We start from the raw sequence: 24,893 nt of genomic DNA, 5'->3' as shown, positions 1-24,893 counted from the left end.
AGATATCTGAAATACCTGAAACAATAAACTGAAACCGTAAGCACATAGCTTAGTGAGTTCCCCCAAAATACCAACGACATACAAATATAACCATATCATATAACAAATACAGAACAGCATGCATACTGAGCCTTCAGCCTGACTGGACCGCCTCGCAGGCCTTCAATCTATCTGGACCGCTCGTCGGGTCTTCGGTCTGTCTGAATCCCTTTGCAGGGCCTTCAGTTTATCCAGACCGCCGTGGGTATGTTGGCCTACGGCACAAAGCAGGACCGCCTCAACCCAACCCCCAACCAAACAAACATGTGCACATAAATATCATATGCTAGCTCATTTCATATAACAATCAAACCGATCTAACAGATCACCAATCATAGCAACATCCCAATAACCGGGATACAGACCTAACCAGTCACTAACATAGCATCATCCTATACCCAGGACAATCATGTGCACATAGATATCATATAACACTAGCATGTATATATATATATATATATATATATATATATATATATATATATATATATATATATATATATATATATAACAGTCAAACCGATCTAACAGATCACAAAGCATAGCAACAATCCTATAACCAGGATATCGACCTATCAGGTCACTAACATAGCATCATCCTATATACCAGGATACCGACCCAACCGGGTCACTAAAGCATAACATATCACCATCCTAACTACCATGATGTAAACCAGTAAGCATAACATGCAATAATCCAAATACAATCCATAAAGGGCCGGCCTTGGTGCCTTAGACCCTGTTGATATAATGAGGAGAACTCACCTGGCACTGCTGAAGTCCCGCCAATAAAACTCCAGCTACTGGTTGACAGATTCCCGAACTGTCAACATCAAACAACACCCAATTAATAATAGGGTTCCAAGCCTAAAGTCCAACTCACACACTAAAGGCTCAATAGTCAAGTAATGGGCCAAAGCCCAACATATGGCCCAATTTTCCAAATTGGGCCCACACACTCATATAGGCCTTACCCTAAGCCCATCAACATATTCTAGTCCATATGATTATTCTTGGATGGCCCATTAATAATCCAATTACCAAAGTGTGACATCCGCCTAAAATGGATTCGGGTCAACCCAACCCAATTGGAAATTTAATAAACCCTACTCAAGATTACTTGACGCTAATAGGATCAAAACCCATACAATACAATATAACTTGACGTTAATAGCAACATAGTATTGTACAACGTTATAACTATAATCAAAGTAAATTATGATACCATATTAAAATCAAATCAAAGTATAATGCTCTAATTAAATTAAAAGAATCAAACTTGAATTCTCTAATTAAACTTCAAATCAAAGTAGATTGTTATAATCAAATAATAACCTATCTTTTATAAAACTCCATTTTTATAAACTTTACATTAAATTTTATAAAACTCTATTTTTTATAAACTTTACTTTAAATTTTATAAAACTCTTATATTAATTATGTAAAAGATGCTTGTGTTAGTGGGAAATTATGAAGACCACCAAAAGCAAAAAGATTATTCCCATGGTCTCCCACTCACACCTCCCATCCACTTTCCTTTCCTTTTTCTCCCAACACATTATTCTCTTCACCACTTAAATCTTCTCTATTCTTTCTCTCACTCTCAATCTCGAAATTTCCTCCAAGAATACTCATATTCCATCCAAGAACAATCTATTATACTCAAATCTTCATCCCTCTTGAAGCATTCATCAAGGTATGTTGTTAAAAGTTTCAAATTCATACAAGAAACAAATTAAATCCACCAAAATATCTAAAACTCATTTTTTGCATAAACCTGATTTTTCTCAGAATACCATCAATAAAATAAGAAGTTCTGGAAATTTTCAGAAAATAACTTATTTTTATTGAATTATCATAATTATTGCAATAAAGTAGGGCAATAATTCACATAAAATACTTGTTGCATTCAATAAATTCTGAGAAAATTCTGGGATGACCTGTATACTGATTAAACATGATATATGAAGTTTCATGCATTTATATTACTGTTTACTATTATTTATAATTTTATTGATTAATTAATAATGAAATATATAAAAAATACTTCCCATAGTCACAAATATCTGAAACTTATACACTGGGCTCTACATCATGTTATAAAACTATGGTTAATTTTACAGATTTTTTGAGAATCATTTACTATTTTTCCCGAATTTTGTGTTGTTTAATCATTAAAATATTAAATAAATACTAAAACAGTTCAGAAAAATATACAAATTTTACAGTAATACATATTGTATGAAATAATGATTTTCTAATAATTTCATAATTTTTCAATACTGTTTACTATTTAAAACTATTTTCCTAAGTATTTAAGCATGTAAAAATGCATTTTAATGATTATTTCATATAAATAATTGTTAAAATCTGTAAATAATTATAATTGGGCAAATTATTATTTTAATAAGAAATTATTAAAATCTGGCCTAAATTGAAAATATAAATTAATTATGCAAAGTAAGTAATTCAATTTAAAATTCATTTAACAAATAAATACCTTAATATTATAATCAAAATGAATTATTGTTAATTCATCTAATACAAGAATATGTGTCTAATTATTTATTAATACTCCATTCTCGTTTAGCAGTTCCTAAACCAAAACTATTAATTATATTAGGTTCTACACCATTTTGACCCGAATCGTCTATCGTACGACACACGCATTTCGTTTTGGGACTAATGTGAGTAATCTACCCCATACTTTATAATTTTCAATACTTTTGGGGTGTATCATGTGGTTCTAATATGTTCCAACTTCATTTTATTGTTTTATCACAATTGAGACATTGTTGGGACATTTATACGTGAGTCATTAATTGTATAACTATTGTTTGTTTACGCTACATGTACTTGTAGTACATTATCATTTTTAGTCTAATCTCCATGATTATGCCCGTATTCTTGAGGTACGTTATGGACAATAATAGCGCTATTGGGTTGACCACCCCGCCTTGGGACGCTAAGGTGATTGATCACACGTGGTTGAGTGTGTATGATGATTAGATGCTCCATCCTATATATATATATATATATATATATATATATATATATATATATATATATATATATATATATATATATATATGTATATATATAGGGTGAGGACTTATTGTTGTTGTTATCAATTGTTAATCAATTTTTGATTTATAAACCGTTATCTCAAATACAATTGTTTGGCGACTTCAAAAGAAAACAGATTTCAAATTATAAATGTTTCAACTTCACAATTTTCTCTACTAAAATTTAATTACTCACCAACTCTCGTAGTTGACCTGTTTTTACCCATGATGCAGATTTGAAGAATGAAGATTGATGAAAAATAGGTTGTGCCTTAGAAATCCACAAGACAATTTAAATTTGATGTAATAAATGTTGTTCGTATTTGGATTTGTATTTGTATGTTGTGGATCTTGTTTGCATACTTAGTACTGAATTGAATCTAATCATATTATAACATAGTTGTCATGAGACTTTGAACAATATATCACGCCTTGATCGATTCCGACAAGGATCGGGGTGTGACACAAAGCCCAAAGGAAAGGCCCAACACAAAGCCCAAGTGAAATTAAGGTTTCATATAAAATGACAATTAAGGTTAAGTGCTTCTCACTTAACCCATTAAGGACTTAATCCATTAAGTCCCTCACTTTACTAAATAAGTCATATGGTGTGATTGGGCTTAATACACAATTCCACCTCAATGACCCAAATGTGGGTCCCGATAAGTCCAAGCCCATAATCCCAAAATTAGGGTTTCCACATGAAATGATGATTAGGGTCATGTGTTTCTTACTTAACCCATTAAGGACTTAATCCATTAAGTCCAATGTTGACTTAGGTTGATTATAATTGATTATTATTTAATATATTAAATTCATTAAATAATTCTGATGCGGTCCCGATAAGTCATGAATTAGGGTTTCATGGCATTAGGGTTTTCCAAACCCTAATTAGGGTTTCCAACCCATCTTTGCCCAATAGCAAAATCCTTAGATCCATTAGGGTTCATTAAGCCCGTTAGTCACATGATTGGGCTTTTAGGTCCATTAAGCTTCATTGGGCCCACTAGGGCTTCTTTGGGCCCATTAGGGTTTCAAGCACCCCAAAAGAATCAACACAACGAGGCAAAGCACACCGCCACCCGACACGGCGGCCGGTGGCGGCAGCCACCACCCTACGGTGGTGGTTTTTCAGTTTTCTTTTCATTATCCAAATTGCAATTACATTTTACAAGGCTAAAACTCAAGTAAACACACACCTACTTAATAAGATAACACACACAAGGCGGCACATGGCGGAAGCCACCACCTCACGGTGGTGGCAGTGGAGGTTCTCGATGGCAGTGGTTCCTTTGGCTTCCAACACGCAGCAACACCACACACACCCATAAATACACCCACAACCACCTCCCATGATGGCTGGTGGCGGCGAAATAAGGCAGAAACGGGCGGCGTAGCGGTGTTAATAACGACAGCCACCATGGCTAACCGCCATGGTGGTTCTTCTCAGTTGCCGGCCAACAACCCCACACACAATAGATCTGGAAACGGCCTCCCGCCAGGTGGCGCACGACGAGCGGCAGCAGCAACGACCTTGGCAGTCGGCGACGGGTAATACAACTGTGAAAGAAGGTGGAAGTCGGACAGAAGGCGGAGGCTGGGGTAGGCGTCAGAATCGCAGCGACGAAACATCTGGACAACAACTATTGCTCGTCGTCGCCTGCAACGGAACATCAGCAGCATTGACGCCGACTGTCAGGGATAGCGGTGTTTGCATGGCGAAGCAGTGGCGACAGTCGGCTGGACTCGCCGAATCGGAACAACGAGTGAAGGGCGTTGGCTGGACGTTGATGAACGGCGGTAGGAAGGTCCGGAGATGGCGGTGCCGGCGAGGGAGGTATAAGGGTGGGGGAGGTGGCGGCTGTAGATGGCTTCATTAGGGTTAGGGTATAGACGGGGGTGACGGGTTATATACCCCCGATTCCCCACAAACTTATTTCCATAATGCCACAAATGGCCCCTCCCCTTGACATTTCTTTCAAAATAAAGCCAATATTTACCATTTAAACCCCGAATCCATAAATTCCTTTCATAATAAGTCCTTAAATTACCAATCAGTCCCCCCCCCAAAGCCTAATCCCTTAATTACCAAACGCACCCTGACTTATGCAACCTTTTTCAAATTAAATCCAAAACTTACACTTTTAACCCTCAACTTCAAAATTATGACAATTAGCTCCTCGAAATCACACCTCGCTATATAATTATTGATTTTAGGGCTACAATTCGATCATTAATTTATTTATTTATCTAATAAATAAACAGGGTGTTACAACTCTCCCCCAATTAAATTAGATTTCGTCCTCGAAATCATTCCTTACCATTCCGTACACGCCCAACCACCCTAATAACATGGTCACCATCCTGGGCACACCCTAGCCCTTCCCAGGGTAGCCGTGACCAATCTTCGCAAAGCCCTAAAATCCGTAGATGAATGAATCTCTCGCAACAAAATCACATCTACTCGGTCTGAAATCTGTTATCTTGAGATGGTCTGAATCCCTGCCACACCACTCATACCGAATCATCATCGTTGAATCAGTCCGTTTATCCCACAACTGACTAGTTAACTTCTGATCACTCGCGGTTCCCACTATAAAACAGGGTCACAGACCCAAATATCCTTGCATATCACTTATACTTGGCCAAGGTTCAGCTAATCCTGCCGTGAGTGACTTGTCACTTCCCAATAAACCAACTATCCCGTGCGTACTCGCAACCTAAACACAAATACTAACACTGCCCAAACGCTGAAACTGCCCGAACACTAAACTGCCTGAAGCAGTACGCTGCTACATAGTTGCTTCCCAAAATCTATCGAGACCTTCCTGGTCTCAATTCATCCATCAGTCATCTGTAATATCGGGTTTCTGCCCGACTGCGTAGCCAAAGGACTCCCACTTAGTCGTCTCACCCGACTCCTGAACGAAATCCTTATCTGGAACTAGTTTCCACTAGTTATCATGCCACTGTGGCTCTAACAACCTCCCGATCTAACCGATCGGGCCCATACGTCGAACCCTGACGTCATCAAACCCAGGCTAAAAGCGATTGCTACCTAACCGATGGTAGCCTTATATCACAAGCAATCTTATACGGTCCATTGCTTCCCTGATCCCATAACTGTAGTGACACTCCTACATTCTTATCACTGGCCCAACCTGACCTAATCCTTCTGGGTAATTCCGAAATCTAATCCGTGGATTTGCATATCCTCACGGTTGCACCCGAACTGGTGGGTACTATTGTTCCTTCCGCGTCCTAACAACGCACTCATGCTACCTACCAACCCAGTGAATATTGCGGCTACACTCACATACTTACACCACTCAAGCACTATCTGCTAACCTTGTGAATGCTACAGCTACACCCGCAGACTTACAACACGCTAACACTATCTGATCGCTAGTGAATGCTACGGCTACCCCCGCAGTCTTACAACACTTCCCATGCTAACTGACCACTAGTGAATGCTACGGCTACCCCCACAGTCTTACAACACTTCCCATACTATCTGACTACTAGTGAATGCTACGGCTACCCCCGTAGTCTTACAACACTTCCCATACTATCTGACTACTAGTGAATGCTACGGCTACCCCCGTAGTCTTACGACACTTCCCACACCGATAGAACACGCACTCGAACTAACACACAACTGAACTCGAGTCCTAAATGGAGCTCTAACTTGGTTCCCGAAACCTGCTGTCTGAAAGTCTCGAAGGTTGCCTGCTGCTCAGGCTCCCAGCGAAAAGCCACCGACTTCTTGGTCAGTCGGATCAAAGGAACCACGATCGCAGAGAAGTCCCATATAAATCTCCGATAATAACCTGCTAGACCTAGGAAACTCCAAATCTCGGTCGGAGACCTCGGAATCTCCCGCTGCATCAAGGCCTCTATTTTGGTCGTATCGACCAGAATACCCTTCTAGTTGACAAGGTGCCCAAGAGATTGCACCTCGCGCAACCAGAATTCACAGTTGGAGAACTTTATAAAAAGTCTCTCCCCCACTTAGATTCAACTAAGTTTTCCCAGTACATGGAAATTTGAGAATTCCCAATCCTTCTTACTTCCAACGATCGATCGGATGACAACCAGACCTTTCCAACTAGTACTCCTTTACTAGCCAACCCCAAATGATCACATGCTTCTAATAACTAGATGAACACTTCATGAAACCCAGTGAAACCGACAATCCCTAATACTTGCATGATCCCACACTCAAATCTTGAAGTCCAAAAGATAGATGCTCCAACTAACATCTCAGCAACGAGCTACTTCCCTTGGCGTTTTCCTCCGCCAACCAATAACGGTTACTGAACTACTGAATCCTGACAATGCTGAATAACCATCGTGTGGGAACCTGTCCGTAGACCTCCCACATAATACCCTTCTTCCCAAAGTGTTCCAATAATACTCCCACTCTCGACTCTAGAACTCATATCATTCAGGGCCTCGCACCCTGACTCACTCACCAGCTCAATCATCCACAGTTGAACTGCAGTAGCTGAAACAACCTTTGCCCTAAACCGGGCTACAACTACTCCCAAGACATAGTTTACAATCCCGAAAGTGCAATAGATCGCACAATCAATCCTTACCGTCTGATACAAGAGATCCAAGGTGAATCGGATCTTAACTCCTATGGGTCGGAAAGGTAATTGCGTACACCTCATAAGATTTCTCATGCCACATCGACCCACCTGCTCTCACCAGCACTGCAATACTGTTGCCAACCCCTGCGACTAACTGACCCGAGCTGGAACACAACCTAATCCTGGGGTCCCAAGTCTGCTCACTCATTCGAGCTCGAAAACTGAAAGGACACAACCTGATCCTGGGGTCCCAAGTCTACTCACTCATTCGAGCTCGAAAACTGAACTACTGAATCCTGACAATGCTGAATAACCATCGTGTGGGACCCTGTCCGTAGACCTCCCACATAATACCCTTCTTCCCAAAGTGTTCCAATAATACTCCCACTCTCGACTCTAGAACTCATATCATTCAGGGCCTCGCACCCTGACTCACTCACCAGCTCAATCATCCACAGTTGAACTGCAGTAGCTGAAACAACCTTTGCCCTAAACCGGGCTACAACTACTCCCAAGACATAGTTTACAATCCCGAAAGTGCAATAGATCGCACAATCAATCCTTACCGTCTGATACAAGAGATCCAAGGTGAATCGGATCTTAACTCCTATGGGTCGGAAAGGTAATTGCGTACACCTCATAAGATTTCTCATGCCACATCGACCCACCTGCTCTCACCAGCACTGCAATACTGTCGCCAACCCCTGCGACTAACTGACCCGAGCTGGAACACAACCTGATCCTGGGGTCCCAAGTCTGCTCACTCATTCGAGCTCGAAAACTGAAAGGACACAATCCTTGCCCTATAAAACGACATCCCAATCCATCAATTAACCATTCTACTTCCAACTGCAAATATCCAGCTGAACATAATCATCATTCCTTTCCGGAGTCCCCGCGACTCGCATTCTGGTCTCGAGAAAAACCCCCGAAGCCTCAAATATAGAACCTCATATGCTAGACCCTCCCGCTCAACCCGCGGAATGTAACGAGTATCGAACATCTCCCTGATCACAAATAACTGCATCCCTTTGCTCATCAGAATGTGTCCCTGTAACAAATCCCGGTACTGGAAAGCTCGACCAACTCCTCCCCTTGTCGTCGTTACAGCTGCTATAGCTGCCGCGATAACCGTCTCGGCAATGCCTGCATAGCGCTCATAAAAATACTCAACCGTGGGAAATGCCATAAAGCGCGAACCAAGATCCGTGAGACGAAAACCAAAACCAAGACAAGTAATAACAGGAGATCATCGTGGATGTTTAAGTCTAAATCGAACACTAAATAATAAAAGAATTGAAAACACCACTTGAGAAGCTTTACTTCTAGCAAAGTTGTTAAAATAGTAAAAATAAGAAGGACTTAAAATGAAACCAAAAAGGAAGCCATGATTTTATTATATATCTTTGTCATTCGCTCCTTGCTCGCGGAGCGGCATACCGAAAAAAAGATAGGATTTGAATCGATGACTTAAGCCCTTGCGCTATTCCGCAATCTTGGTAGGCCCAAACATCTCTGGAAACTATCCCTGGCCAACCTTGATCACCTCCTCTATGATGATCTCACTGACACGATCCTCTGACAACACTGGCCTATCCTGGCTGCCAGCTCCCAATCCTGACCTGGATCCGTTCTCAAGACGTCTAGCAACCAACATTCTGATAACACACCAGTAAGATCTCTAATAGCCCATATAATGACAGGGAACCAACTCCCAACCAAACCTTAGGGGTTGTGACTTCCTTGCTATGCGTATGGGTCCTGTGCTTTCAGTAGTACGGGCCCATACTACCTTCCACACCTACCCATATTTGTCTCAAGTATCACCACAACACCCTAACAATATACATAAACACAGCGAGCGCTCAATCCTCACTCCTAGAGGAATGCTAAATACCTAGTAACTGGCCTCCCGGCCTCTCACGACCCACCCATTCATGAAACTTCCACCAACCCTGCAACACTAGTGTATGCTAGCCATAGATAAAGCTGGACCCTATAGACTTTCGAATATCCAATCCTAACCTAAGCTCCCAATTAAACAACAGAACATAAGGCCACATCAAACATTCTCAGGCTATAAGATCTTAATTATGTATAACCGTGATGCATACACTAAGCAACTACAGTAATGATGTCAATCTCATATAAAGGAAACCCTATGCTAGCAGGCATCATGTAATCAGACAATTCTATCATGCAATTCCTGAAGATCCCTAGCCTAGCACTAGCATGCTGTTCTAACATATCACATAATCAAATACTGTATGGTATTTTGGGGTCTACTTACTAGCTCTGGCTGATCGTACACCCTGCATCCTCCTTTACTTATTTTGAAAACCATTTAAAAAAAATCATTTTAAAATCCTTTCCTTGATTTGAGACTGGATTCACACGAGTGTTCCTCCAATTCACTCAAACCAAGGCTCTGATACAAACTTGTAACACCCATAAAAATCATGCCAAATTTAAACTTTTAAAAACATTTCAAATCTCTTAACCATTACAAAACTTGTTTTCAAAATGTATCATATAAGAGTATCCCAGAAACAAAGTTATAAAAAGTGAGGAGCTGTACGACCACGCCTTTGCCTTGCCGAGATATCTGAAATACCTGAAACAATAAACTGAAACTGTAAGCACATAGCTTAGTGAGTTCCCCCAAAATACCAACACCATACAAATATAACCATATCATATAACAAATACAAAACAGCATGCATACTGAGCCTTCAGCCTGACTGGACCGCCTCGCAGGCCTTCAGTCTATCTGGATCGCTTACCGGGCCTTCGGTCTGTCTGAATCCCTTTGCAGGGCCTTCAGTTTATCTGGACCGCCCTGGGTATGTTGGCATACGGCACAAAGCAGGACCGCCTCAACCCAACCCCCAACCAAACAAACATGTGCACATAAATATCATACGCTAGCTTATTTCATATAACAGTCAAACCGATCTAACAGATCACCAATCATAGCAACATCCCAATAACCGAGATACAGACCTAACTGGTCACTAACATAACATCATCCTATAACCAGGACAATCATGTGCACATAGATATCATATAACACTAGCATGTATATATATATATATATATATATATATATATATATATATATATATATATATATATAACAGTCAAACCGATCTAACAGATCACAAAGCATAACAACAATCCTATAACCAGGATATCGACCTATCAGGTCACTAACATAGCATCATCCTATATACCAGGATACCGACCCAACCGGGTCACTAAAGCATAGCATATCACCATCCTAACTACCATGATGTAAATCAGTTATCATAACATGCAATAATCCGAATACAATCCATAAAGGGCCGGCCTTGGTGCCTTAGACCCTGTTGATATAATGAGGAGAACTCACCTGGCACTGCTGAAGTCCCGCTGATAAAACTCCAGCTGCTGGTTGACAGATTCCCGAACTGTCATCATCAAACAACACCCAATTAATAATTGGGTTCCAAGCCTAAAGTCCAACTCACACACTAAAGGCTCAATAGTCAAGTAATGGGCCAAAGCCCAACATATGGCCTAATTTTCCAAATTGGGCCCACACCCTCATATGGGCCTTACCCTAAGCCCATCAACATATTCTAGTCCATATGATTATTCTTGGATGGCCCATGAATAATCCAATTACCAAAGCCCAAAGGAAAGGCCCAACACAAAGCCCAAGTGAAATTAGGGTTTCATATAAAATGACAATTAGGGTTAAGTGTTTCTCACTTAACCCATTAAGGACTTAATCCATTAAGTCCCTCACTTTACTAAATAAGTCATATGGTGTGATTGGGCTTAATACACAATTCCATCCCAATGACCCAAATGTGGGTCCCGATAAGTCCAAGCCCACAATCCCAAAATTAGGGTTTCCACATGAAATGATGATTAGGGTTAAGTGTTTCTTACTTAACCCATTAAGGACTTAATCCATTAAGTCCATTGTTGACTTAGGTTGATTGCATTTGATTATTATTTAATATATTAAATTTATTAAATAATTCTGATGCGGTCCCGATAAGTCCCGAATTAGGGTTTCATGGCATTAGGGTTTCCAACCCATCTTTGCCCAATAGCTAAATCCTTAGATCCATTAGGGTTCATTAAGCCCGTTAGTCACATGATTGGGCTTTTAGGTCCATTAAGCTTTATTGGGCCCACTAGGGCTTCTTTGGGCCCATTAGGGTTTCAAGCACCCCAAAAGAATCAACACAACGAGGCAAAGCACACCACCACCCGACACGGCGGCCGGTGGCGGCAGCCACCACCCTACGGTGGTGGTTTTTCAGTTTTCTTTTCATTATCCAAATTGCAATTACATTTTACAAGGCTAAAACTCAAGTAAACACACACCCACTCAATAAGATAACACACGCAAGGCGGCACATGGCGGCAGCCACCACCTCACGGTGGTGGCAGTGGCGGTTCTCGATGACAGTGGTTCCTTTGGCTTCCAACACGCAGCAACACCACACACAACCATAAATACACCCACAACGACCTCCCATGGTGGCTGGTGGCGGCGGAATAAGGCAGAAACGGGCGGCGTAGCGGTGTTAATAACGACAGCCACCATGGCTAACCGCCATGGTGGTTCTTCTCAATTGCCGGCCAACAGCCCCACACACAATAGATCTGGAAACGGCCTCCCGTCAGGTGGCGCACGACGCGCGGCAGCAGCAACAACCTTGGCAGCCGACGACGGGTAATACAACTGTGAAAGAAGGTGGAAGTCGGACAGAAGACGGAGGCTGGGGTAGGCGTCAGAATTGCAGCGACGAAACACCGGGACAACAGCTATTGCTTGTCGTCGCCTGCAACGGAACATCAGCAATATTGACGCCGACTGTCGGGGATAGCGACGTTTGCATGGCGAAGAAGTGGCGGCTGTCGGCTGGACTCGCCGGATCGGAACAACGAGTGAAGGGCGTTGGCTGGAGGTTGATGAACGGCGGTAGGAAGGTCCGGAGATGGCGGCGCCGGTGAGGGAGGTATAATGGTGGGGCAGGTGGCGGCTGTAGATGGCTTCATTAGGGTTAGGGTATAGACGGGGGTGACGGGTTATATACCCCCGATCCCCCACAAACTTATTTCCATAATGCCACAAATGGCCCCTCCCCTTGACATTTCTTTCAAAATAAAGCCAATATTTACCATTTAAACCTCGAATCCATAAATTCCTTTCATAATAAGTCCTTAAATTACCAATCAGCCCCCCCTAAGCCTTCAGTTCTTTTCAATTTAAATCCCTTAATTACCAAACGCACCCTGACTTATGCAACCTTTCTCAAATTAAATCCAAAACTTACACTTTTAACCCTCAACTTCAAAATTATGACAATTAGCTCCTCGAAATCACACCTCGCTATATAATTATTGATTTTAGGGCTACAACTCGATCATTAATTTATTTATTTATCAAATAAATAAACGGGGTGTTACAAATGAAACTCTAAAGAAAAAACAAATTTAACTATATTCATGCAAGACCACATCCTATATATATATATATATATATATATATATATATATATATATATATATATATCCAAAACATTAAGAATTACCTAAGCTTTGATGGCAGAGACAACAAAACTGCAAAAATGTCCCTGTGGTATGCATTTTTTTTAGGTTTAGTCCAAACCTCGGCTTTTTTGGCTTCATGGTTCTTTTGAGCTAGTTTCATTGCGTATTTGGCCCCTCAGTAAACTGAAATGACTGTAATTCCTTTCTGATATATTTTTTTATGTTTTTTTCTATTTAATTTAAAGTTTTATTAATTAAAAATATGGGCCCATCCTCTCTCTCTCTCTCTCTCTCTCTCTCCCGTTAAGAAAAAAACGCATGTATCTTCTTCTTCCCACCTCACCTATAACTCAAAGCCATTAAAAATTAGATCAGTAAAAAGGATGATACGAGAGAAACGAGAGTGGTGGTGTGTTGGGGTTTATCAAAAGGAAAGAGAAAAGTTTAGGGGCTCAATTCGGTTTTTTTATTGTTAGAGTTGAAGGGGGAGATGGAGGATCTGTGAGATCTGCAGGTGACAAATGAAAGTACCAAGGGTTATTGATGGTGATTTCAGAAGGAGGCGGTGGGAGGGGATGTAAATCAAAGATGAAGACGGAGATTACGACATCGGAGAGGGACGTTTACCTCAATTTGAACCTGCAAGACGAGAGAGATACGAGAGGAGTAGAGAGAAGACAATAAAATCGAGAAAGGGAGAGGGAGAAAGAGTCTGAGCGCCGGTGGGAGTGGGTTTAAACCCCTCTAAGTTTGAACGCCGACAACCACATAAGTTTTTTATTCCATAGAACTCCGGTGGGTGTGGCAGTTGTTACAAGTGTCTCTCACTTTCTCGAACATCTGCGATCAAACCTTAAAAAAACGGTCAATACCTATCCCTCATCTTTGAAATCGTCTCTGAAAAACGCTCAATCCCTCGTCTCTGAAACGATTTTTGAAAAACTCATCTATAAATAAATGATTATGCCACCACCATTGCTAGATCGTCGCCGCTCACCATTATCGGACCGCCAGTGACTCCGTTGCCACTTCTCTATCCCTCTCTATCACAGATTTGCTCAGATCTGTCTGTAACCCCATCCTATGATGGAAAACGTAGGTTACAAAATTCTATGCACTAAGCGGAAAAACATTTAACAATTACATGATAAGGGCACATGCAACCTATGAAGGATCCATGTCTTTCACGTAAAAGCAACATACTATGAAATATCATCCTACAAAACTTTTGTGTATAAAACCTAATTCATAAGGACGAAAACTTACCTTGATGATTGTTGTAGCAAACAATCTTGAATTCCTTCTTCAAATCTTTTGGCAGTAAGCACCACAAATGTTGTGTCTCTGATGGTTCACACCCAACACAAGCGAGAAGGATATTTGAGAGAGAGGGGGAAGAAGATCAAAATTTTGGCCTATACTCTCTAAGGTATGGGTGGCCGAAAATCATAGCCCTAGGGGCCTTTATATAGTGCGGTCAGGAAACTCTATATAATCCCAAACTCATTAATAATATTATCTTGAACCGGGTAATTGTTCAGCTTCCTAATTATCCACCAAGGGTAATTCTAGAAACCTTAATGACTCCTTAAAACTTTCCATAGCCTCAAGGAGGGTTCTAGAATACCTCTTGTTCAACTATTGAACAACTGCACTTTAGTCCCTACACTTTCAATTAATTCTTTTAATCACCAAATTAATTCCAATTAATTTCTAATTAAATATTACTATTTCTAATTAATATATTATTTCCATAATATATCAACAAATTAATTATTTCAATTTATTAATAAAATAATAAATCATTCTCTTTCTCCAAAAATATCATGTCCATTGATAGGTTTGAGGGCAACCCAAAAGGACTGTGCTACTATCAATTCAAGTTTATACCAATTATAGTTATGGGCTTAGACACCTAATCCAACAGTCTCCCACTTGGATAAGTCTTTTACTATAATTGTTAGTATAAATTCTAAACTGATCAGCAAATTGTAGCTTCCAAAAGTCACTGCCGAACTCTGACCCACTTAGTTAAATGTCCTAAGATAAGTGATCATATAATCCTCCATTTTGCAAGATATCATTCGGAAATGGACATGGAATAGAATCATTCTCATTGTCCAATACTTTGTTTCCCGATTTTCGGTTTCTAATGACATAGAACTTCTAATCGAACACATCAATTAAGTGCTAGTCAGGCCCGACACTATAAGTCAACACCAAATCATCAAGGGGCCCAAAGATATCGCTTTTCCCGTTAAGGCAAAAGGAGCGAATAAACTTTGACTTATATGATTGCACCATTTACTGATCACATCATGCACAACAATACGTTTTATAACATTAAGTTACTGATGCGTTTACGTATCATCAATGCACAACTGATTTGTAAACCACAACTCATATATCTTAGTTTCAAGATTATAAGATATTATTGTCTCAAAATTACTCGTGATAAATTTCATGAAGTAATTCTCTGAGTGTGGGTTAATCCAATATTTAAATCTCCATTTCAAAGTACTCATGAACATTGCAACAATACCATTGCTATGTCTAAAACTCTTTAGACAATCTACAATCCAATTAATGACAGTCTTAATTCACTACTTACTTCCAAAAGTATGATTGATTGTGAACAAACTCATAAATAATTCTCTATTATTTAATCACCAAAAGTTAATTACATTTACTTTATTACAAGTTTCAACTAACTATCTAACTACTAAAACTAATATTATCTTTCAGACAAATACTCCTAGCATATTGAACATGTTTGACCCTACTCAGACCCTTTGTGATGGGATCTGTAGGATTCTCTTCTGATGATACCCTCTTCACGACGAGGTGACCTTCTTCTACCCTATGTCTGATGAAATGGTATTTTCTGTCGATATGTCTTGATCTGCCATGATCTCTTGGTGACTTAGTTAAGGCAACCGCTCCTTCATTATCATAGAAAATTTCCATTGGCTCCTTGATGGATGGAACAACTCCAAGGTCTCCAATGAAGTTCTTCAACCAAATTGCCTCCTTTGATGCTTCGCTCGCCGCTATGTACTCTGATTCATAGGTAGAATCAGCCACCGTCTCTTGTTTGGAACTTTTCCAGGTTACCTCTCCTCTATTTAAGGTAAACACCCAACCAAATTAAGAACGAAAGTTGTCTCTATCTGTTTGAAAGCTGCCATCACTATACCCAGTTACTCTTAAGGTATCACTACCACCAAGCACAAGGACCCAGTCCTTAGCTCTTTGCAGATACTTGAGAATATTCTTAACTACTATCCAATGAACTCTACCTGGATTTCCCTGATAACGACTGACCATGCTCAAAGCAAAAGCCACATCAGGACGAGTATATGTTATAGCATACATGATAGATCCAACGGCAGAAGCATATAAAACTCTACTCATTTATGCTATCTCTGCATCAGTACTCGGGCTCTGAGTCTTACTCAGTTTGGTATTACTCTGTATAGGCAGTTCTCCTTTATTGGAATTCTCCATGCTAAAACGTTTAAGCACCTTTTCTAAGTATGTACTTTGACTAAGTCCATTTAGTCTTTTACTCCTGTCTCTCAAAATCCTTATCCCTAGAATATAAGCAGCCTCTCCCAGATCCTTCATAGCGAAACACTTTCCAAGCCAAGACTTAACCTCTTGCAAAGTTGGAATTTCATTTCTTATAAGAAGTATGTCATCAAAATACAATACCAGGAAGGTTACTATACTCCCACTAGCTTTGACATATACACAGGATTCATCTTCACTTCTAGAGAAGCCAAATTCCTTGACCTTATCATCAAAACAAAGATTCAATCTGCGAGAAGCTTGTTTTAATCCATATAATGATTTATCAAGCTTTCACACTCTATTTGGATATATTACAAAACCCTCTGGTTGACTCATGTAAACATCCTCAGCCAACTTCCCATTAAGGAAAGCGGGTTTGACATCCATCTGCCAAATTTTATAGTATGAAATGCAGCTACGACGAGCATTATCCTAATAGATTTAATCTTAGCTACTGGTTAGAAGGTCTCATCATAGTCGACCCCTGGGGTTTGATTAAATCCCTTCGCAACCAGTCGAGCCTTGAAAGTGTGTACCTTTCCATCCATGTCGGTCTTCTTCTTGAAGATCCATTTGCACCCAACTGTCTTACGACCTGGTACATTATCAACCAAATTCCAAACTTGGTTGTCATACATGGACTTGATCTCGTTGTCCATTGCCTCTTGCCATTTGGCATCATCAGGGCCTTCCAATGCTCCTTGTATTTAGTAGGTTTATCCAAATTTACCAGTGTACTATCACTGATAAACGTATCACCTTCTGCATTAATATGGAAACCATATAACTCAGGTTGCATTCTAACTCTAGTGGAACGCCTAAGAGGTAATGACTCGTCAACTGGTTCAACTGGAATTTCTTCCTCTGGTTGAACCCTAGCGTCTTCAGAGGTTCCTTTATCATTTGATTACTGTCCTCATTGCATATAAGCTCTCTCTCGCGAAAGACTCATCTTCGTGCTACAAAGACCACCAGTGGCGGAGCCAGGGTCAAAATAAAGGGGTATCCCGAATTTTTTTTTGTGTAATATATAATAAGAAAAAAAAACGAAATTTCATTAAATATAAAGTTCAACTTCCATAACAACGTTATGTTTTAAAGTTCACCTCTTCGATCTTTCATTTTACGAAAGCGACTAATTACATTTTCAGTCTTAACATTCTCTAGTGCTTCCTTTTCTACACTACAAATCAAAGCACCGTTCATAAAATCGTCACATATTCTATTATGCAAATCGGTCTTCAAGAACTTCATTGCAGAAAAACACCGTTCAACGGTTGCGGTTGCGACGGGCAAAACCAAAGCTAGTTTTAATAATCTATAAACATAAGGAAAAGAGAGGTGCTTCCCGGTTTCCACCAACAAACGAGAGAGGTCTGCAATTCCCTTCAAGTTGAAAAATCTATCATTATGGAGCAAAGAGTGATAATAGATATCAAGTTGCCCATTAAGTTGTGCCCTTTCTGAATCGTCAAAATCGTTTTTATATATCTCGCTTAGCTTTAACAACTTTGCTTTATCAAAACTAGAAAACGAGTCACATGGACTCAAAGCCGCCATGTTCTCCATCAACTCCGTGCCAACTTCACTAAATCTATCCCCAAATTCTTGAATTTGCATATCTAAAATTGTGTTAAAAATCACAACTTCAAAATGATGTTGATTAGTCTTATTGGTCCTACGCTTGCGTGGGGTAACATAATATTCCGTCATGTCCACAATTCCAATACTATGCTTTTCACAAAAAGCACATACCTTCTTCCAAATTTGTGGAAACCCATCTTTTCTAAAAACTAGCAATGCTTTCTTTGTCCCTTTTACTAACGAAGCCGCTTCCAAAATATTTTGATCTTTTTTTTTTGAAGATGCTTTGACAAGGTATCCGTGAGGCATAGAATTTCCAACATCAAGTGTAAAAGAAACACGAAATCAAGTGTCTTGAAATATGACAAATACCCTTTGCTTGATTACGGTTAGATAAAGTAGACCCCTCCTCTCTGACATATTTAAGTACCGCAACAACTTCTGCAAACAAATTCACCAAACTTACAATTGTTCTAAAATGTGAACCCCATCTAGTATCTCCAGCTCGTACAAGAGAAATCTCTTGATTCATCCCTCTTCCTGGTTCAGTTTCACCACTACCAATTTCAGCTGCCACTCTTTCTTTTTGCATCTCTCGTATCATATCTTTTCTCTTACAAGACCCACAAACGACAGTAACCACCAAAGCTAGTTGTTCAAAGAATTCATCAACATCATCATGTTTCTTTGCAACCACGACTACCACTAATTGAAGTTGGTGTGCAAAACAATGTATATAATGTGCAGAATTGTTTTCATTTAAAATCAAAGATTTCAAACCGTTGAATGCACCACTCATATTACTTGCTCCATCATAACCTTGTCCCCTCACCAATATATTTAAAAAAATTAAAAAACAAAACTATAAGAAATAAAAATAAAACTAATATCGTATTAAAATTTAAAGGAATAAATATATTATGATTTCTCACCTGAGCCATACTTAAGTTATTGTTGGAAAATACGGTATCAATGACGGCTTTAAGAGTCAAAGAAGATGTATCCAACACGTGAACAACTCCAATAAATCTTTCTTTTACAATCCCAAGTCTATCAATATATCTTAAAACTATTGCCATTTGTTCTTTTTTGGAAACATCACTAGACTCATCAACTAAAATAGCAAACACATCTTTACCAATTTCATCACAAATAGACTTGATTATCTCTTTTGAAAAGCAATCGACGGTATCTTTTTGAATAGTGGGAGAAGTCAAATTTTCATTTTTTGGAGCATTTTCTAAAGTAACTTTAAAAATTTTCTCATTATCTTCTCTAATCAAAGATAGGACTTCAATGAAAAGTCCTTTATTATTAGACTTTTCCGTCTCATCATGTCCACGAAATGGTAATGCATTTTTCAATAAAAATCTACAACTACGGATTGTAGCACTTAATCGAATTTCATAGTTACTTTTCTCAAGTTCTGTTTGCTTATGCAAGACTTCACCGATAGATTGGTTTTTTCTCACTAGCAAATCACACTTTTCTTGGGCCTTATGATGATAACTTTGAATATTACCCATATGTTTCCGGAATGAGCCTTTTTACTCCAATTGTCAAAGCCTTCGGTTATAAATGCATCTCTTCCACCTTGTTCCCCTACCATATCTCCAAACAAGTAGCAACAAAAACAATACGCCTTCTTATCTTTTATGCTATATTCTAACCATGGAAAATCAGTAAACCATTGCACAACAAAACGTCTTGGCTTATTACTAAATAATGTATATTCAAAATTATGCCCCTTTGGTTGACAGGGCCCTTTAATCAAATATGCCCATCTTATTTCATCCCTTTGATTAGGATTATAAGATGTAATCTTTGGCCTATCCCCCGGGTCCGAAGGAAGATCATTCAAATCAAAAGATTGTGTCACTTTGGGTTTTGGCATTGGTTGATTAGTTTGTGGAACTTGAGTAGGTTCATTATATTGTGTTTCTTGTGGTTTTGGCATTGGTTGATTAGTTTGTGGAACTTGATTACTTTCATTAGCCGTATTTTTTTTGGAAGTTCCTTCACCATTTTTGTCTCCAACATCTAAATGTCTTTTGAAAAAACTTTTAATAGCAACCTACAATCAAAATATATGAACTATAAACTTGATTTCAAGTTTCAACAATAGTTAACAAATAACAACCTATAATTAAATTATCAATTATGAAGATATATCAACTATAATCTTGATTCCAAGTTTCAACAACACATGAACAAATAGCAATCTACAATAAAACTATATCAACTATAACTTGATTTCAAGTTTCAACAACAAATAATCATTAAGTATTAACCCTAAGTCTCTAATTTAACAAAGTTAATTGTTAATTTCTAGTTTTTCAAACATAATAACAAAAAATTTGAATTTGAATTAACCTAAATACATAATAGGGATGCGTATTTTGGTTATACTAACTTGTTTCATTGTGATGGAAGAGCCGAGGAGTGGAGGACGTGCCCGAAATTTTGCAATTGAGAATGGTAGATGACTTGATGTTCCAATGTCGACGATCGCAACATTCGATTTGGAGCTTGGGAGTCGACAATTGAGAAGTCGACAGGGAAGTATTACGATCCAATAACCCAAGTCGGCAATTCCCAATACCGAATTAGTGATCACGTCCTTTTTTTTCTTTTTTTTGGGCTTAATACTTCTTTGTTTCATTAAATTAATTGGTGTGGGCTAAAAATCTTTGGACCATTTGGGCTAATTTGTATTTTGGTCCATTTAAAAATAACCTGAAATTTTTTAGGGTAGCCCAATATATTTTCCGATATAAAACCGCAACATATAACGAATTTTTCCAAAAAAAATAACACTACTAAATTTTTTTTGAGGGGTATCCCGGGATACCCCGGGATCCATAATGTATCCGCCAATGAAGACCACATTCTCACTAGGTCTGTAGAACAAATATCCAAAGGACTTCTATGGATAGCCGATGAAAATACATCTCTCACTTCGAGGTTCAAGCTTGCCGTGAGTCTTTTGTCTAACGAAAGCTTCACAACCCCAAACCTTGATATGTGCTAACGAGGGAACCTTCCTTGTCCACATATCGTGAGGTGTTTTGGCAACCTTCTTAGTTGGGACCTAAGCAGTTATCGCGGTCAAAAATATAATAGTGGTCACCGGCCGCTATTTGAAATCGCGGTTCTCGCGGCGGTATAACGTTTTTTATATTATGTAGAATTTATATGCATTAGAGTATTAATCAGTAAATCATACTTAAAAGTTCAACCCAATCCAGTTAATTAGTTAATCAGTAAATCATACTTCACATATCATATTTAGTTAATCATACTTAACATATCATAATTAGTTAATCGTACTTCACAAACCGATTACCAATGTCACAGTTAATCGTACTTTAACACAATCAACAAGAAAACATAAGAAATACTTACCATTTTATCATGCTTCAACATAATACTCCATCAGTCCCAAATGATAGTCCACAAACAAAAAATACGCAGATTAAGAAAACATTAATGTAGACTAACTTTTCACTATGAATTGACAGTTTTACCCTTTAGGCTACAATATGGAACCAATTTTTCCCACCGTTTTTTTTGTTAAAACGAAAATCTAATTTTCTCCCTCCATTTTTTTTACCAAAAACTTTGTATTTTTAAAAATTTGGAGCCAAAATTTTTGTTTAATCACAAAACATGGAGCCAAAATTTTCTTTTAATGTGAAACAAGAAGCCAAAAGGTTATATCAGATGTACTCGGTATTTAACTTTCATCCACTCATAAGATAAACTTATCCACCCATAAAATAAACATTCTCTCTCTCTCTCTCCCTCTCTCTCTAACCAAACACTATCTCTCTCTAAAAATAAGGAGACAATTTCACAGCTTCGATCACAAAAAAACTTTAAGAAAACTTGTTGGTTAGTTCTCAGATTCAATCATTCTATGTTCGATTTTTCGTTTTTAACATAATCAACAAAACATTCATAACACTTATGTGGGTTTTGTAGGTTCGATTCTTCGACGATTTCATGAGTTAGGTCGCAAACGGTTCATCTAATTTCAACGATTCTATCATTCCGTGGGCTCGATTTGTTGTTTCTCTGATTTTGATTTGTTGTTAATCTGATTATCACAAGTAAGTTCATCCGAATTTCATTTTATTGCTACTGTAGGTTTCAATTTCAGAACACATTTTTTGTTTATCTGCTATTGTTTGGTATCGGTTTTATGATTCCAATTTGGAACAAGCTAGGAATTTTTGTATGGTTGACCTCAAAGTCAAAGTTTATCTTTTGTAGTACTCCGTATGTTAGACTCTTGCATGCTGGGAATTTCTTGTTCATACTTAAAATGTTGACTCATTTCCTCAGTTACCTTTTGAAGTGACAAAAGAATAGTTAGTCTCTTGTATGCCACGACCAATTGTTGAAAACAAGGCCTCTAATTTGTTGCTCTATTGTTACTGTTGTTTATTTACTTTTAAGTTTTGGTTTATTTCGAACTGTTACTGCTACTGTGGTTTAACTTTAACTAGTTATGTTTATTCCAGGTTCGTATGGAGCATTCCGCGATTGTAGTCACTAAAAGAAAATACATTAGTGTTGGTGATTTTAGTGTCACAATGTCATTTTAAGTAACTGGAACTAACATGTGAGCTAAGGGGCATCATAGTTTGTACTCTAATATATGTATGGGGTTGTGCGGAGTGCACGCATGTATAAGATCGAATTAGAAGCCGGTTCGACGACTATTCGGGGGTCCGGGGTTTCCAAAGGGGCAGCGCCCCTAGCGGGGTCCATGGGGCAGAGCCCCTAGCTGGGGCCCCGCTCGGAAAGTGGAAAATTCAATTTTTTGAGGGTGATTATGGTAAAACTAATGAAACTCGTTAGTTTTGGTAACCCTAAATCCTCATTAAATCCGGATTAACATTACTTGCTTCCAAAGCAACTAATGACGACCCAACCCTAATGAAACCCTAATCTCGTTTAATATATAAACAGTTCTTCCTCTTCTGAGGGAGGTTACGATCTTAAGCTCTCGTTTTTCATCATACTTTCACAGAATCCTCTAGCATATTGGCTTACGATTTTTGTGCCTAGAATCGTAAGTGTCCACTTGGATTATCCTAGGCTGAATTTCTTGTAACCCAAACATAGGGTAGAAATATCAGTTCGGAAAGTGATATCACGATCCAAGTTGGTATCCAGATCTCCAATACAAACCCTAAATTTTCCTACAATTAGTGTTGTACAACGTCGTGCTATATATGAAGCCTTATTGCAAGCAACTGATTCCGGAGAGTTAAAAAGGGGTGCCATAGGTACTGTTGCTGCACATTTCTATGTATCGAACTGGACTGTTAGTCGCATTTGGCATCAGGCTAAATCTCAGTTTGACCAAGGACTACCGGTCGATCTATCTTCAAATTTGCCAATGGTTGTTGGACAAAAAAGGGTGCAAGTAAATTTAAATCAAGTTTTAGATATTCCATTACGTCGTCGAACTAATATATGGTCTCTTGAAAATTGTTTAAATGTTTCTAAATCAACTATGTATAGACGAATCAAGGAAGGTGCCCTTCGACTACACACAAATGTCATCAAGCTGACTCTTACTCATGAGAATAAGAGAGCAAGAATAGAATTTTGTTTATCTAAGCTTAGTCGATCATTATCAAATCAAATTCCCACATTCCATGATATGTTCAATGTTGTCCACATTGACGAGAAGTGGTTTTACATGTCAAAACCATCAAGATGTTACTACCTTATCCCCGATGAGGATGAACCATTAAGAACATGTCACAGCAAAAAATTTATCACCAAAGTTATGTTCCTAGCGGCTGTGGCAAGACCAAGATTTGATGCATCCGGTGACGAAATTTTTTCAGGAAAAATCGATATCCACCCGTTTACAAGATTAGAACCCGCTAAGCGTTCAAGCAAAAACCGTGTTGCGGGAATTTTGGAGACAAAACCTATTTTATCAGTGACTAAAGAAGTAACAAGGTCATGGTTGATAAAAAAAGTTTTGTCGGATATTAGAGCTAAGTGGCCGGGAAGTCAACTTGGTCCCATATTTATTCAACAAGACAACGCAAGGCCCCATATTGATGTTAATGACACCGAGTTTCTTGAAGCGGCATCTCGAGATGGATTTGATATCCGTCTAAGTTTTCAACCCCCCAATAGTCCGAATTTGAATGTGTTAGACCTTGGATTCTTTCGAGCAATCCAATCACTTCAAGAGCAAGAGGTTTTCGGTACAATTGATGAGTTGGTTCATGCGGTTGAAACATCTTTTGACAGAATGGAATCCCAACAACTTAACAATGTATTTTTAACTCTACAAACATGTATGAAGGAAATCATAAAAGTTCAAGGTGGCAACAGTTACCAAATACCGCATATTGGTAAGAATAGGTTGGAACGAGAAAGTAACCTACCACTCCAAATTGAATGTGATCAAAATCTCATAGACGAAGCTCTATTGCATTTGGCTGCCTAG

The 24,893-nt window shown here is 38.9% G+C and overlaps 3 protein-coding genes and 1 long non-coding RNA gene across 4 annotated transcripts; 2 read left to right on the top strand and 2 right to left on the bottom strand.

Moving 5' to 3' along the window:
* The first annotated feature begins 1,643 nt into the window (after window positions 1-1,643).
* LOC145137531 (uncharacterized) lies at window positions 1,644-3,388 on the top strand. The gene is made up of 3 exons (XR_013721102.1): window positions 1,644-1,735; window positions 2,663-2,726; window positions 3,339-3,388. It is a non-coding gene; the product is annotated as an uncharacterized LOC145137531 (long non-coding RNA).
* A 14,532-nt stretch (window positions 3,389-17,920) lies between these two features.
* LOC145140339 (uncharacterized) lies at window positions 17,921-18,718 on the bottom strand. Its single transcript, XM_079073859.1, has one exon. It carries the CDS (start codon window positions 18,716-18,718, stop codon window positions 17,921-17,923), a length of 798 nt encoding a protein of 265 aa, XP_078929985.1.
* A 503-nt stretch (window positions 18,719-19,221) lies between these two features.
* LOC145140337 (uncharacterized) lies at window positions 19,222-23,877 on the bottom strand. Its single transcript, XM_079073858.1, has 4 exons — window positions 23,794-23,877; window positions 19,932-20,483; window positions 19,342-19,842; window positions 19,222-19,236 (listed from the first exon to the last, which is right to left on the bottom strand). The coding sequence occupies exons 1-4, from the start codon at window positions 23,875-23,877 to the stop codon at window positions 19,222-19,224; spliced, it is 1,152 nt and encodes a 383-aa protein (XP_078929984.1).
* Window positions 23,878-23,936: 59 nt separating this feature from the next.
* On the top strand, window positions 23,937-24,893 carry LOC145140336 (uncharacterized). Its single transcript, XM_079073857.1, has one exon. The coding sequence runs from the start codon at window positions 23,937-23,939 to the stop codon at window positions 24,891-24,893; it is 957 nt and encodes a 318-aa protein (XP_078929983.1).

This window comes from Lactuca virosa, chromosome 9 (assembly GCF_052849685.1).
Source record: "Lactuca virosa cultivar CGN04683 chromosome 9, Lactuca_virosa_CGN04683_v6, whole genome shotgun sequence".
In the NCBI taxonomy this organism is placed as follows: domain Eukaryota; kingdom Viridiplantae; phylum Streptophyta; class Magnoliopsida; order Asterales; family Asteraceae; genus Lactuca; species Lactuca virosa.
The sequence above is the reverse complement of the archived record's forward strand: the minus strand, read 5'-3'. Positions and strand labels throughout refer to the sequence as shown.

Coding starts and splice junctions, on each gene's coding strand:
- LOC145140339 (XM_079073859.1), bottom strand. CDS start 18,718: ATGCCTCACGGATACCTTGTCAAAGCATCTTCAAAAAAAAAAGATCAA.
- LOC145140337 (XM_079073858.1), bottom strand. CDS start 23,877: ATGGAATATCTAAAACTTGATTTAAATTTACTTGCACCCTTTTTTGTC. Junction 20,484..23,793: donor ATTTGAAGATAGATCGACCG/GTAGTCCTTGGT, acceptor TTTTGATTGTAG/GTTGCTATTAAAAGTTTTTT. Junction 19,843..19,931: donor CTCATTCCGGAAACATATGG/GTAATATTCAAA, acceptor GTCTTGCATAAG/CAAACAGAACTTGAGAAAAG.
- LOC145140336 (XM_079073857.1), top strand. CDS start 23,937: ATGTATAGACGAATCAAGGAAGGTGCCCTTCGACTACACACAAATGTC.